The 15,196-nt window shown below is 34.1% G+C and overlaps 3 protein-coding genes across 3 annotated transcripts; 1 reads left to right on the top strand and 2 right to left on the bottom strand.

Annotated features, from left to right (window-relative positions):
* The first annotated feature begins 687 nt into the window (after positions 1–687).
* On the top strand, positions 688–6,147 carry LOC139893947 (B3 domain-containing protein Os11g0197600-like). Its single transcript, XM_071877152.1, has 7 exons — positions 688–876; positions 1,697–2,177; positions 2,262–2,398; positions 2,929–3,337; positions 3,463–3,626; positions 4,544–4,881; positions 5,488–6,147. Exons 1-6 carry the CDS (start codon positions 808–810, stop codon positions 4,856–4,858), a joined length of 1,575 nt encoding a protein of 524 aa, XP_071733253.1. The 5' UTR covers positions 688–807; the 3' UTR covers positions 4,859–4,881; positions 5,488–6,147.
* Positions 6,121–9,665, bottom strand: LOC139893948 (uncharacterized). The gene is made up of 7 exons (XM_071877153.1): positions 9,516–9,665; positions 8,594–8,663; positions 8,409–8,468; positions 7,902–8,016; positions 7,641–7,756; positions 6,718–6,842; positions 6,121–6,465 (listed from the first exon to the last, which is right to left on the bottom strand). The coding sequence occupies exons 1-7, from the start codon at positions 9,590–9,592 to the stop codon at positions 6,342–6,344; spliced, it is 687 nt and encodes a 228-aa protein (XP_071733254.1). The 5' UTR covers positions 9,593–9,665; the 3' UTR covers positions 6,121–6,341.
* A 1,104-nt stretch (positions 9,666–10,769) lies between these two features.
* Positions 10,770–12,845, bottom strand: LOC139893946 (protein JINGUBANG-like). Its single transcript, XM_071877151.1, has 2 exons — positions 12,481–12,845; positions 10,770–11,856 (listed from the first exon to the last, which is right to left on the bottom strand). The coding sequence occupies exons 1-2, from the start codon at positions 12,786–12,788 to the stop codon at positions 10,812–10,814; spliced, it is 1,353 nt and encodes a 450-aa protein (XP_071733252.1). The 5' UTR covers positions 12,789–12,845; the 3' UTR covers positions 10,770–10,811.
* Positions 12,846–15,196: the final 2,351 nt, after the last annotated feature.

Genomic DNA, 15,196 nt, shown 5'->3' with positions numbered 1-15,196 from the left:
CCCATTTGAACAAGTTGAGCAACTTGAACAATAAAGTCCAAAATCAAGTTGAGCAAGTTGAGCCACTTGAGTTTGAGTTGTGCACTAATATTTTAACACTCCTAACCCCCACCATTTGTAGACCCGATTCCAAGTATCCATCGCATATCGACAAAATATCAAAGTGTTTAATTACATGAAATCAAATGTCTCGTAGTATAGAGAAAACCTGTGGCTACTGGATTGTTTGTTGCGGTTTTAGTTGACGTTCTTTCGGTCATTGTCGTTTTGTTTGTTTAGAATTTTATTATTAGTATTTTGTTTTCATATGTTATATTTTGTCTTACTTTTACTTTCTAATTAAACATGTTATCACCCTATTGATGAGAGAATTATTGTTTGTTTTAATTTGATTAGAGCTCGTTTTAAATTTATCGTATCGGTTATGTTAATGTTACTTACTCCTATTAAGTTATGGGTAGTGATATCTACATAACCAATTTTTACAAATACACAACCAAATATATTTTACAGTATTGTACTATACAATACTGTAAAGCATGTTTGATTGTGTATTTATAAAAATTGGTTGCCTATATATCATCACCCGTTTTAGAAAAGAAAAAAAATATATGAAATTAAATAAAATTCATTTCTACACCCCCTCTCTCTCTCTCTCCTTCGTCCCTCTATTCTGTTCTCTCTCTCTCTCTCTCTCTCTCTCTCTCTCTCTCAGCCTGATTCATCTTCACTCTGAAATCAAATGTCTCGTAGTATTAAAGTCAGTACAATTATTCATCGCTGGATACATACATACAACACAAATATATGATGAATGCAACAAGCAGACCCCATTTTATTAAGGCTTTTAACCCTAATATCAGCTTCCATAAACTGGTAACTAACCTTTTATTTCTTTTATTATTTCCCTGCATCCTTACATACATATCTATGTGTCTATATATCTTTTAATCTTTATATACACACAGATACGCACATGTTTTCTCCTAATGTTATTATAAAGTTTCTGAAGTTAGGGATAAATTAGTATAGTGAAATAAATCAGGGGAATTGAGTATTTTATGTGATAAAAGGCAAAATTTAGTTAAAATATTATTAATTTAGAATTATTGTGTTGAAATCGTATGTTTTTATGTTGATATTCAGGAAAATATATAGTGATGATAATGTAGATATGTGGTATATGTTGAAGCCATGCTTTTATTTGTTAAAATATTTAGGGATTTTTCGATGTGCCATTTGAATGTGATAATGTGAAGTTAAATAATTAGACTCCGATACTCAGGTGCTGAGGTGCAGCTTATAATGAAATAAGGCTTTGAAAGTAGTGTTTATGTTGTTTGCTTTTTGATTATCTAATGATCAAATAATGTGAAGTGACAATCAGTGGCGGAACTTGAACCTGAATACAATACAGATGGGGCGGGTATAAAAATTTAATAATTTTTTCATTGCAGCGGGGGTAAACAATAAAAAAAAAACTTATTTTTTGGTAAAAAAATTTTTTTTAGTGTAAATTTATTTTTCCCGTTAAATCAAGGTGGGGCGGTACCCCCTTTGAGTTCCGCCACTGGTGACGATCTTTTCCAAGTTTCAAGGAATTAATCGATGAGATTAACCAAAAAAAATACCATTTTTTGGTGATATTTGTTTATTTTTATCGCTCATTGTGTGATTTTCGGGTTTCCTGTTACAGAAAATACCGTCAAAGTTTGGCAAACATTTAGAAGGGAAAACATCTGGAACAGTTTCTTTAACGGGTCCCAGTGGAAACACCTGGCATGCTGACTTGGCAGAGCAGACCGACGGTTTATTTATTCTGGATGGATGGACAGGTTTTGTGAGGGATCACTTTTTAGAGTCAGGGGACTCTTTAGTTTTTAGATACGATGGCGATTTGCATTTTACAGTACAAATCTTTGACCAAAGTTCTTGTGAGAAAGAAACTGCTTTTTCTGCTGAGTGCCATCAAGATTTAAGCATCTTCGATCAACACTTTGGAAAAAAGAGGGAAAGGGAACATGGATCTTTGTTGACCAACACAGTTGACTATATCCCGAAGAAACCTAGAACTTCACAAGTTGACATGCAATTAGAATTACAAGATTATATCAATAACGCAGAGTTTTGTGGTAGTGCGTTGAAGAATCGTATCACTCATGCTATCCCTTTATCAGGTAAAAGTGCTTTTAATTATATTATTTTTGTAGTGGATTTTTGTTGTTGTATTTAATTGTAAATTTTCATGAATTTTATTGCAGAGGTATGCCCCGATGATAATGGGCTGGGCCGGATATCAGCTTTTGAAGCAGATAAAATAGCTCAATCGTTTACTTCGAGTTTTCCTCACTTTAGCCAAGTTATGAAAAGATTCAACATAAGCGGTTCATATACTTTGGTGGGTAGCTCTTATATCTCACTTTTAATATGAAATTTTCATGCTTTTTGATAAGCAAAGATTCAGAGTCTTAGGTGTTGTTTGTTTTTTAAGATGTTTTTGTCTGAAGATCTGCGGACCATGTCTGTAAAGAAGATGTGGTCTAAAGGTCTGTATGTTGAATACTGAAGACTGTTTGTTTTTATTTCTGCAAAATAACTTAATCCTGTCTGCAGCACTTAGAAGCACATTTCTTAGTCTGCGAGATTGTAGACAGAATAAGACATTATTTTATCTGATGTCTTCCAAAAAACAAACAGCAGTAAAAACGTCTGTGCGCTCGCAGACATAAGACATAATAAGGTCTGCAGACCGAAAAACAAACGACACCTATCTCATTCTTATTTTGGTAGCACATTGCATTTGAAATTCCCGAACTTTTGAAATATTATCATTTAGGGTCTCTTAAGCCAAAGGATACAATATTTAAAAGTACCATACTTATTGAAATATTCTTATGTTTTTCTTGAATTATCATTGTTTTTTTGCAGAATGTTCCATATCAGTTTGCAACGGCATATTTACCTAACTGCAAAATAAAGCTTGTGCTTCATAACTTAAAAGGAGAATCTTGGACCGTTAATTCAATTCCAACCACACGAGTGCAAACTTCACATACGTTTTGTGGTGGGTGGTTGAGTTTTGTGCGTGGTAATAACATTAACGTAAAAGATGTCTGCATATTTGAACTTATAGGAAAGTATGAAATGCGTGTGAGTATTCTTAGAGTTACACAGGAGCCACTAGACTATGAACATTGTGACAGTGAGGATTTAGCCAATGGAACTTGTCAGAAAACTAACGAAAAGTTGACTAAGAAAGTCAACTTTATAGGGAAGGTTAAATGTGACATTTCAGCCAAGGGATCTGTTGATGCCTCCCAATCAAGAACTACTAATGGTAAGCCAGTTATTAATGCAACTGTGATTGCTGACTTAGTTTAATTATCTTGATGTGCATTGTCATACCGAATATCTATTTTATAATTACTATTTTACTAATATTAAGAAGTTAAAAATTTATAGGAAAAATGAGAGGTTTACAAGAAAATAGAGGTTCAAATATGATGGGTTTTACGTCATTGAAGTCGGCACCCGAGGAAAAAATGGCTGCCGAATCTTTCGTTACTAGCTTTCCTTATTTTGTCAGAGTCATGAAGAAGTTCAACGTCGGTGGATCATACACTCTGGTGAGTTCAATCTCGTATTCCTTTTTAAATGGCATTTTCGGGCAAACAGTAACGTACTTTAGGAGAATTACCATTGTTTTCACGTATAAAAACCACATTACTTACTAAATACTAACATAGTTGCAGACGACGGTTTCGATGGTCATTGTGATGGCTTTTGCGAGGGTTTGGTGACTAGCCCGTCCCGTCTCGCCTAAAACCGTCTTATTAGTCGGTCAACACTAAAAGTTAGGTCAAATTGGTGTCAAATTCAGTAAAATTGGTCAACGTTGGTCAAAAGTTGACTTTTTGTTTAGCCTTGTATAAGTTTAAGTGAAAATCCCAAGCCCATTTAAAAATTAGCTGGGGAAAACACCGACTTACATTATCCCTTAAAGATAAATTACTAAATACACTATATTTATACAAAACTTTATAAAAAAACTATATAGCATTTAAAAGTCAATGTTACTCAACGTCTGTCTCGACCCCGTGTCGACCCCGTCTCCAACCGATTATTTGACCTTTCAAGGTCCTGACCGACTCGTCTCCATCTCGCGTCTTTTTCATTCTCGAATACTAAAGAAGTATATATCCTTACTTCTACCTGTTAACTGGTTTCTGGACACCATATTAGTGGTACTTAAAAAGTCAACTTTGTCAAAGTCACTGACGAGACAGGTGACACATCATCCTTTTTGTTCGGTAATCATGTTAGTTAAGTTGAACCGAAGTTAGGTATTGATTTAGAAAAGTTCAGAGTTTTTTATGGTTAAAATCGTCACTTAAAAAAGAAGTTGCCTAATTGTTTTACCTTGTAATGCAATTCGCCTCTTTTCAAGAATTTAATTATTTCAGCATATAAAGTCAACAGTTTTACTAGTTGTTGACTTGTTGCTATTTCCTTAACATGCCTTCTTAATGTTACAAATAACCAGAAAATTCCGTATCGATTCTCTATGGAACACCTTCCGAGCTGTAGAACAGAAATTACGCTTCACAATTTAAAAGGAGAATGTTGGACAGTAAATTCAATACCAACGTTTAAAGTACAGACGTTACATACGTTTTGTGGAGGTTGGATGGCGTTTGTTCGTGATAATGATCTCAAAATGGGAGATATTTGCATATTTGAGCTTATTGGCACATGTGAAATGCGTGTACACGTATCTGGTGTTGGAAAGGATTTTGCTGACTTAGACTATCAGATTGAGAATGGATCTTCTAATGAGTTAGGCAATGGGTCATCTTGATAAGTTAAATACGTCATCATCTGGTCAGTACTATGTGCTATCTTCTTTATTATATGTATATATTGCGTTCTGTTGACAAAGAAGAAACCTTGTAACCGTTTGAATTAAGGGTTGCAAAATTGGTGGGTCGGGTCAAATGGGCACGCTGAAATTGGTAGCTTTTATATGTGTTGAAAGCATGTGAGGCTGACTTGAATCACTCTTTGTCAGAGAATCTTTTAGTCTTTTTAACAATGATCCATTCAAATATGATTATAAAGATTATAGTTCAGATAAGAATATCATTATAAAGTAACAATTTTAGGAGGTTTTATGCATTAAAAAAACATGATGGATGATCTTTCCACTATTTGACTCGTTTCCGTCTTATTCTTTTTAATTTTTTTCCTACCCATTTGATCATTAAAGATGAAACATAACCCGGATGGAAACCCATTATATGTAAATGGGTTGAAATGGTCAGCTTTGGTTTTCATTAACTTGTATTTGCCAAATGTAATTTCATATCTGTTGACTTAGTTATATCTTATAGTTTAGTTGTCTTATATACCTCAACCACCTAGATAAATTTTTCAAATTTTAGTATAATCGCTACTGAAATATTCTCCGATGATCAATTCTTTTTGCAGGTTATGTTCTTGTTTTTAGGCGTTGCTATTCCAGTTAGTATCAAAAGTGATTGTGAATGTGAACGGGTAAAAGGAAATTATGGTAACAATACTTGGTCAACCCTTTTGGAGAACATTATGGTATTAGTTGTACAATTGCTTCTTCCTGCATACCATAAAACAACCCCCCCTGGATTTGTACATAAGCTGTTTAGTCTATGAATCGTTTTAGTTTGTTACAGTTAATGCAGGTTCTTCACATCTTAATGAAAAAAGTTGGTCGTTTCATGATAAACATGTGTTAGCTTACACCCTTACTATATGGAGATGGTAACATGACACTATATCTCATCTCATAAAGTATGAAATGTTCTTTACTTATCAAGATGACAAAGCTTCAACTTGAAGACGCGATAAAAGCGGCGGGCAACTTTAGGGTACATTCCTTAAAGAACGTCCAAGTTAAAAATTATGTTAGTGGCAATTATGGTTGATAGTTGACCAAGATGGTTGCTTAAATTCGTTAACATTAACCTAAGTTAGGGATCTTAGGTCTAAACGTCATTTTTTTGTGGTTGTGTTTTGGACTTAACGAGGTTAACCGTTGTATGGTATGGATGAGTTATTCAAGTTTGTGACTTTCTTCGCTACTCAAGACACCAAATATGTATTCTCCACATTCGAGTGAAAATATTCTTCTACACGATAAAGTACGATAAAAGGTCATATCTTAACAAGTAACCAGCAATTCAGTAGTTGAACACAGCCATCAGTTGACTAAAATTTGGGTGTTGTAATATGTCTAACTTTAATGTCTACGGTTCTACAAGAATAGTTCTCTTTAAAAACACGGCAAGCAACTTCCATCCCTGAAGTCAAGCAGATGGTTTTTGACATGCTGAGAAGAGTTGCCAGCTGACTAAAGCCATGATCAACGAAGTTAACAGTTGAAAACTAACTACTTCTGTAAGATGCCATCCTAACCCCCACCTCAGATAGCTGCAATAACAATAACAAACAAACATTATTCAGCAACTCACATTATAAGCTTGAGCACATCACTAGCTTAAAATTTATGGTCTTTGAAACATGTAAAAGGTAAAAGGACTTGAGTATGGGATTCTGTAAAGTGTTCAATAAGATATACATATGCCATGGGATGTTTTGATGCGTTAAACTAAAACAAATATCTAAAAAATTTGTTATGCAGATGATATAGTGAGAAGGTTGTTCAATAAGATAATCATATACCTTGTGATGGAAGGCATTGTTGCCACAATTCCGGCACATACGTATATGATAGGAATCAATGTCTTTGGCTTGTTCTTCCTTAGCCACATCAAAGATCCCAATGCAGCAAGTGATAAACTCAGCATCTGAATTCAATCAAAACACACAAATCAGCTCAAATCAAAATATGTATATTTCTGTCAAAGGATCAAGTATACCCAAGTTTCATGTCAAATAAGCTTCATTAAATCATAAGTATGTGTGTATTTTTAAAAAAAGATCAAGTGCTATTAAATGTTCAGAATCAGATAATAAGTTGTAATAAAAGGGCTATAGGAGATGGAGATTGATTCTGATTCTGCTGCTTCAAGTTATGGTAATCAGGTAACTAGATGTTTGTGTGTTATTTATAATACAGATTATTAATTATTATTAAGAGATTAACATATAATATATTTTATACTGAGCAGAAAGGCCTTTCTTGTCGAAAAACAAAGACTCTATGAAATGATAGTACATGTCTCTCAAATTAAGTTTTAAAAGTAAATTTAGTAATTATATATTTTATTCTTAGCATTGGATAATTAGTTTTGTTGCAGCTAACATAAAACTGATTACTTGACCCCTATTTTTATTTATATAATTATATACGGAATCCGTTTCTGTTTACTAAAGCATTTAGAAACTTATTATTTTTCCTTAATGCCAAATACACACTAGTCCCTGTTGGCCTGTTGGGATTTGAAGATACAAAAACTATGTTGATGAGCTACTTATCTACGCCAAAGGCTCGATGATACTAGAGATTGATGCTAATCATATTTCAAGTTCCAAAAGACATATAAACATATAGCCTCGGTGAAGCATGTCATATCCATCTTAAAGGTAAAAAAAAAAAATAATAATAATACTAATAATAATAAAAAATATGACAAAGCACATACCAAATTTGCATTTGCTTCAAGGCCTTGCAAAATGTAATCCCAAGTGAACTCAAGTCCTCTGGCACCGACCCAAAGGGGTGCCAGCCTGTGCAAAACAGAATCAGCAAAAGCCCATCCTGTAGGTACACATAAATGAGATATATAGATGATCAATCAACTATAAGTGAACATTAATTTAGGTCTAAACAACCAAAAATTATAATAACTTAAACCCTAGTTTTTGAAGAAGTTGATACATGATAAAGGTTAGCAGTCACTCACCGAGGCCAACTGCCTGGAACTTGTGATTTTGAGATATGTTCCTGTGCGTTAACTGAGTCAGGGCAAAGTAAAGCCCCGCAACATCTATAAAACCAATAAAAGCTTTCAACAGTTCCTAAACAAAATGAAAAAAGAGAGGAAACATTAGTAAAAATGTGTTAGACATTGACTGTAAGCTGCAGTAAGAATGCTCACAACAATAGACAAACTTACATTATATATTAAAACAATATATGCATAAAATCAATACAAAGATGATATAAAATAAGTGTGTTTGAGGATTACTTTAATATTATTTACAAAATGTTACTTTTGCTTAATTACCTTTCCCCAATAACTAGTTTTGTTGTTTCTTTCATAATTTACTTAAAAAGGACTACCTGTTACTTCAAAGTTGAAAAAATGCAAAAAAAAAAAAAAAAAAAATAATAATAATAAAATTACAAAGCGACAGATTTAACAGTTATTAAATTATTAAAAGAACACAACCATATCAAAGAAATTTACCTGTGAAGGATCAAAAACGTCGCTTTCAGATACCTTGAGAAATGTAGCTAAGCAAACAAGCTGCCCAAATAGCAAAATACAAATGACATAATAAGATAACCGACAGAGAAAAAGTTGAATACTTGTATATGCGTATTGTGTTATAAGTTCAGGGTGATTAACAGGTTGGTGAACGTAAATCATACCTTCACTAATGCAGTAACAAGATAGACAACAGCAGTTTTGACTGAAGTGCCAAGTGTATCATACTCGGATCTGTAACAGAAAAAACACCACAACGTGATAAGTGAAAAAAAAAAAAAAAAAAAAAACACGGATCCAAGATACTATTTCCATAATTCCATCTCAAACAAATGAAACCTCCAAAATTTTAAACTCTGTACATAAGAATACATTTTTTGAAGCTGGAATATCAGCAATTTCTTCATTATTAGTTATGTATGGTAAAATCTACATCGAGACGTTTCATACACAAACTTCTTAAATACTCTGTACTAGTTTGATTACGGATCTGAGATCTAAAAGTGCTATGCTAGCAGTTTCACAACAACCACAGTTGTTCGATTGATCTATATAAGCACCAAAATTTCCAAAATCTCATGTATAGAGACATACACATTACACATACACTTAAATTGATGACATTTAGCACAAATACAGTGTGAAAGTACAAAAAACAAGTCATATAAATGTCAGGACAAAACCTAATTTTGACGATCTAATTACGTCAAGTAATCAAATTTGCAGCATAGAATAAATTATCTACAAAATTATTCATTATCTAACAATCACAGTTGTTCAGTTGATCTATAAAAGCTCCTACAAACACAAACTTAATATGTACAAATTATCACATATATATATCGTACATAAATACATAAAAACATACATTTGCATATAGATATAAGCACATGTGATATGTAGCACAAATCACGTTATGGCAGTATTATAAACACTTCAATTCAGGTGTTACAACAAAGCCTATAATTAACACTCAGATACAACTTCAAGTAATCAAACTATAGCATACGATAGATTAAATGCGCAATTATTTAATATCTAAACTATAGCCATTATTAATTAGGTCAATTATTGACGGAGACTAACAGAGGAGTAGCAGAATAGTAAACCGCGTGAGGTCCAAAAGTTAAGATCGCACAGTTGAAGAAATGAAACATCGTCATGGTTATCTCTCTCGCCTGCAAAATCGAATAGATCCAGAGACTAAAACGAGATGAGATTTTGATTGATTAGTGTCGTTGTAGTTCCATTGCAAGATCACAAAAGTACGGGTGCCGATGATTACATTGGATCTGGGCTTATTGGGTGTTTGAAGTTTAATTGGGCTTTGTTTCTGATTTGGATAATTGGCCTCATTGTTGATATAACACCTATTTTTTTTTTAACTTTATTTATTTACTCCCTCCGTCTCTAACTAATTGTCCAATATTCTATTTTAGGATGTCTCATTATTTATTGTCCACTTTAATAAATAAATAAGAAAAAAATAAAATAAAGTTCATTTATACTCTTACTTTATAATGTAAGACAAAAATATAGATAAAAAGTAAGGAGTAAAACTGTAAAGTAAACAAAAAAATACAATGTAATAATGTTATTTCTTTGCTTTTAAAAAAGGAAAATTTAAATTGTGTATTTTTTTTAAGACAATTAATATGGAACGAATGGATTATTCCATACCGTATACTAACCGAACACGATAAGAGGAGATTGAGGCCATCACACTTTTATACGGTGTGACGGGCTGAGTTTTGTAGAAATGTATATTGAGTAGGAGATTATGGTGACTTTTTAAATAAACCATCCTCTTGAACTCCATAATCAATGTAACATCTTTAAATAATTCAGCCCGTACCATCGAAGTTCCAAAAACATCATAAGCAATTCGCAAATCATGACATCTACCCGCCAAGGTACTCATCATTCCAGCTGAAATCTTCAAAAGAAAAGTGTCTTAATTTAATCTTTTACATATCCTGAACACATGGGCTGCTTGTTATACCAGCCCAAATATAGCAACTCCAGATTTATCAACTATAACCCATAATCTTGCCGATTATAATTGAATTGTACTCCGTAATAATCAATCATCTTAGCAAATGTTAAATTCTTTTCATTTAATTTTGTTATAAATCTCCATGTACTTGTACTTGTGATATAAAATTTAAAGATTTTGCTAATTATCATACTTATAAGTTATACCGTTATACATATACATACATACATTATACTGAGATTCAAATTGATCAATCGAAAGACAGGGAGGATATTGAGTTTATTACTTAAATTAATGTTACAACCTACATATTTATATACAAACAAATTGACCAAAATATCCCCACTTTCAATATCAAATCTTAACCGTCTAAGAAAACCCAATATCTAATAACTAACATAACTCATTTGTTTCATTTCCGTAGCTTTTTCTGTTACATTCCATACTTTTACTGACTTATCCAAACTACCACTGTAAACCACCCATTTAACCTCGCCGGAGCTCCCCCCATCGTCCCTTTCCACCGCCAAACACTTCACCGGTCCGGTGTGCCCTGTCAGCACCGACAAACAACTATGCATACTCCCTTCCCTTTTCCACACACATATTGTTTTATCAGCCGAACCACTAAATAACAAATTCCCAGCAGCTTGTAAACACAAAACTGCTAATCTATGACCCTTTAAAAGACCCCCATGAGATAATTGTTTCTCCCATTCCCAAAAATTAACCAACCCATCCGACAACCCACAATACACGAAAGAGCCAGTTTCCGATATCGCTAAAGCGGTCACCGCACACTCTTGATTTAACAACGTTTCAACGTGGTTATGTTTCATCGATTTACCATGTCCTTCGCGTTTCCATACTTTTACTGACCCGTCTGCTGACCCGGTAAAAATTAGGCCCGAGTCAGCAGCGACGACGCTGTTTACAGCGTCGTCATGAGCCTTTACTGACTCTAAACATTTAGAGTTGGATATTTTCCATACTTTAAATGTTCGGTCCCACGAGCCCGAATATAATAACCCTTCTTTTTCATCGATGCTTAAACAAGATATCGCGTCACAATGTTTGATCCAAAGTGTCGTGCATTTACGTTTCACTTCGATGTAGTTCTTGGGGCGCATTGATGTTTTTAAAATGTCGAAAAGCGTTGGATATGTTCCGACCCGTTTGTGGTTGCTTGGGTCTTTTTGGTTTTTCTTCCAAATGCGAACTTTTCCGTCTTGATGTCCCGTGAATATACGATCTCCTGATAAAATAATCGCCTTAACGAGGCCGCTATTCGACTTGAACGCCGTTAACTCCTGCAAATTCCGCCACACGCGGATGTTTTTACTGTCGGAACCCGTATAAAGTAAGGAGCCTGTAGCGGCTAGCGAATAGATGTGACCTTCCTCGCGTACTAGCGATCCCACGAGTCCGTCACTACAACATATCACACGACTACTTCAAAACAATTTTTTAATGACAGCTTTAGAGTGTCGTAAACATATATAAAAGTCTTGTACACTGCTCTTTTATATATTTTTGTTTTAACGTACCGATTATTATATTGTATAGTGTATATATATGAGTTAACGTGCATACAAATATTGTACATAGTGATTACATAGCGACTTTAAATTTATGTTTATTGGTTTGTACAACACTACCTTTGTGCATATTAACCACAAAAACATCAATACCGAATCCATAAACATAAAAATTGTGGTTATAAAAGTTATTTAAAAAAACTATAAAGTACAGAAAATTTTTTAGACATTGTTTACCTCTGGTAAAAATATAATCACTATAAAATTACAAAATTCTGAAGAATAATATCAAATTTATAATTAAAGAGCTTTTGACCTAGCGATGTCGAAGTGGATTGAGGCGTGTTTGCAATTTTTAAAAAATACATCAATTATGTAATCATATTGTACTGTTAAGATCGAGTACGTATAACAAATATGGTACTATCAACACCGAGCAAATTACCTAAAGATTAGCACATAATAATTATCCATTTTTGTGTGTTTAAACATATATCTATGAAAAGTGCTAGCTTACATTTTGTCACTTTGTTGTAGTCCATTTTTCGAGTTAGAATGATCGATGACACCACCGAACCAAGGAGACGGTTGAAAAGGCGAAGTTTGGTTCCACGGTGACATCAAAATAGGTGAAGCGTCCCCGCTCATGCGATTGATATCGTAGCTAGAAAAGTTGCTTGAACGATTGCTAAAATCGTCCTCACAGGCCGGATAAGTGGATGAGAGGTTCGGATCGGAATTATGTGTGACATTGTTGTTGATTTTTGGAGGTAAAGAAGGTGAATCCCCCAATGACATTGTGATTTTTGGTACTTCTTCCGGCATTCAAGATTGGATTTTAAGGTCTTGGGTGGTGAATAAAATGGAAAGACCAAAAAAGAATGAATGTGTGGGGGGAAAAATGAGAGAAATTGTTGGATGAGGGGTATATATACAAATATTTTTTAAAGATTAAGGGGGTCAAGCAGATCATGCCACGTGTCAATGAAAGGAAAATGGAATCGTTACATGAAGAGGGAATTTCGGAGATCCATACATTCTTCAGTATACGAGTATTATTATAATAATAATAAAGAAAACTACTGTAATAAAGAAATATAAATATTAAATATATACATATTACATATACATATACACTAGTGAAATGACCCGTGAAATCACGAGTTTTTTTAAACGAAACAGTTTAATAATATGTTTTACGTATTAAGAGAATGTAAATTTTAAAGTCATTTAGTTTAATGACCCCTGAAACAACGAATTTCGACTAAGAAACTTGTCAATATTTTTACAAATATATTTACGTACTTAACTTGGTCAGAATAAATGAACTACCTTAATGTACTTAACTTTGTCATAAAAGTCTACATTACAACCTTTTATTGAGACATGTATTTTGCATACATATGTAACGTAATTAATATCGTAAAAAACACTCATATTTGAATAATAATAATATAATAACTATCATTATAATTCTAATTATAATTATAATAAATAATAATAAAGTTTGTTTAAAAATTGAGTATTTATATTTTTAATAATAATTATTAGAAATAACAAATGTCTCTTGATAAATTATTAAAGTTGTATAATATGTAGTTTGTACATGTGTTTATGAGGTGATTGGTAAAAGATTGTACAATTTGTTTTAAAGTTTATACATATGGTGATGTGAGTGTTTTATCATAATAATGGTGTATCCTATCGTATACACGCATAAAAGGCATAATGGTTGCATAAAAGTAGCATAAGGAAGACTGGAAACAACAGTTCAGTGGAATTATCCGTCCAGCGTTCTCCGCTGTACAGGTTGTTCCGTCATGCGTAGACCCTGAAGGCCGCCTAGCGCGTAAAGCCCTGGCCGGAGAACGCCACTTTCAGCATAAATTTCGGATCACAAGTAACAGAACGTATCATCATCTGACACGTGTCCCCGAACAATCCGGTGGATCTGACACTATAAATAGACCCCTTGGGTCGTCATTTTACACAATTCAGACACTCTGAAAAACTTGAGAGCAGAGACTTCATCTCTTTCTCTCTCTAACACTTTCTCTCACTAGAAGTCATCCGACTAGCAATTCTACGCTCTACGGACGACAGATTGGTTAAGCCACCCCACAAGTTTCTATACTTGTGAACCGGGTCTGCAGGGATAATTTTCCAAGAGCAAACATCAATCGGCAACACTCGCTCACCTAAAGCTAGATTACTTCTAGTATCGTGTTGGCACACTAAGCCTTACCTCGTAAGGAAATAGGTGTTAACAATGGCGCCATCCATTATTAAGACGAATCATCTCACCAAAACTGACAAAGAAGACGAGGGTAACGAATTGGTACCCATAGAAGTAGGAATGATACATCCATGGAAAGCTGGACAACGGAGGAAGGCGGAAGTGTTAGAAGATTGGAAAGACAGTTAATATCATTTCCTTCAATGCTTAACACAAATCCATCCGATGGTCCAGTGATTATAGAAGCACGAGTTGCTAATTGCTTAATACGCAACATTTATACTGACACAGGAGCTGGAGCAGACATTATGTATGAACATTGCTTCATACAGCTTCCCAAAGATATACAAGAAAAAATGAAGGAAACATATGTGCCGTTAGCAAGTTTTACAAGTGAACCGTCTTGGTCTGAAGGAAGTATTCTGCTTGAAGTAACCTTGGGCAAGCCACCCCTAAGACGCACAGCCAACATTGAGTTCCTGGTGGTTAAATCAAATTCACAGTACAACATAATTTTGGGAAGAACTGCTTTAATGACGTTTGGAGCTGTAACATCAACTGTACATGGTATGATGAAGTTTCCAACGCCAGGCGGAGTAGCAACGTTATATGCAGAATGGCAGAAGTCAATTGAGTGTTCTCAAGTAACAAAAGCAATAGTTAAGCCAATAATACATGATGACGAGTCAATCTCGCCAAATCCACAATTTCCAGATCAAAAAATCATAATTGGGCATACATTGTCCGCTGAATGCAAAGAAAAATTGTACACCATTTTGGCAGCAAACTTAGACGTCTTTGCATGGCAATCGTCTGATATGACCGGTGTTCCAAGGGAAGTTGCAGAACATAGATTAAATGTGAATCCTAACATACATCATGTTTGTCAAAAGAAGCGAGGCATGACGCCAGAAAGAAGCAAATTCCTCCGTGATGAGGTACGCAGTTTGGTAGATGCTGGAATCCTGCGAGAAGTTAAATATCAAACATGGGTGGC

Source organism: Rutidosis leptorrhynchoides, chromosome 2, assembly GCF_046630445.1.
Source record: "Rutidosis leptorrhynchoides isolate AG116_Rl617_1_P2 chromosome 2, CSIRO_AGI_Rlap_v1, whole genome shotgun sequence".
In the NCBI taxonomy this organism is placed as follows: Eukaryota; Viridiplantae; Streptophyta; class Magnoliopsida; order Asterales; family Asteraceae; genus Rutidosis; species Rutidosis leptorrhynchoides.
This window is presented reverse-complemented; position numbering and strand designations above follow the sequence as displayed.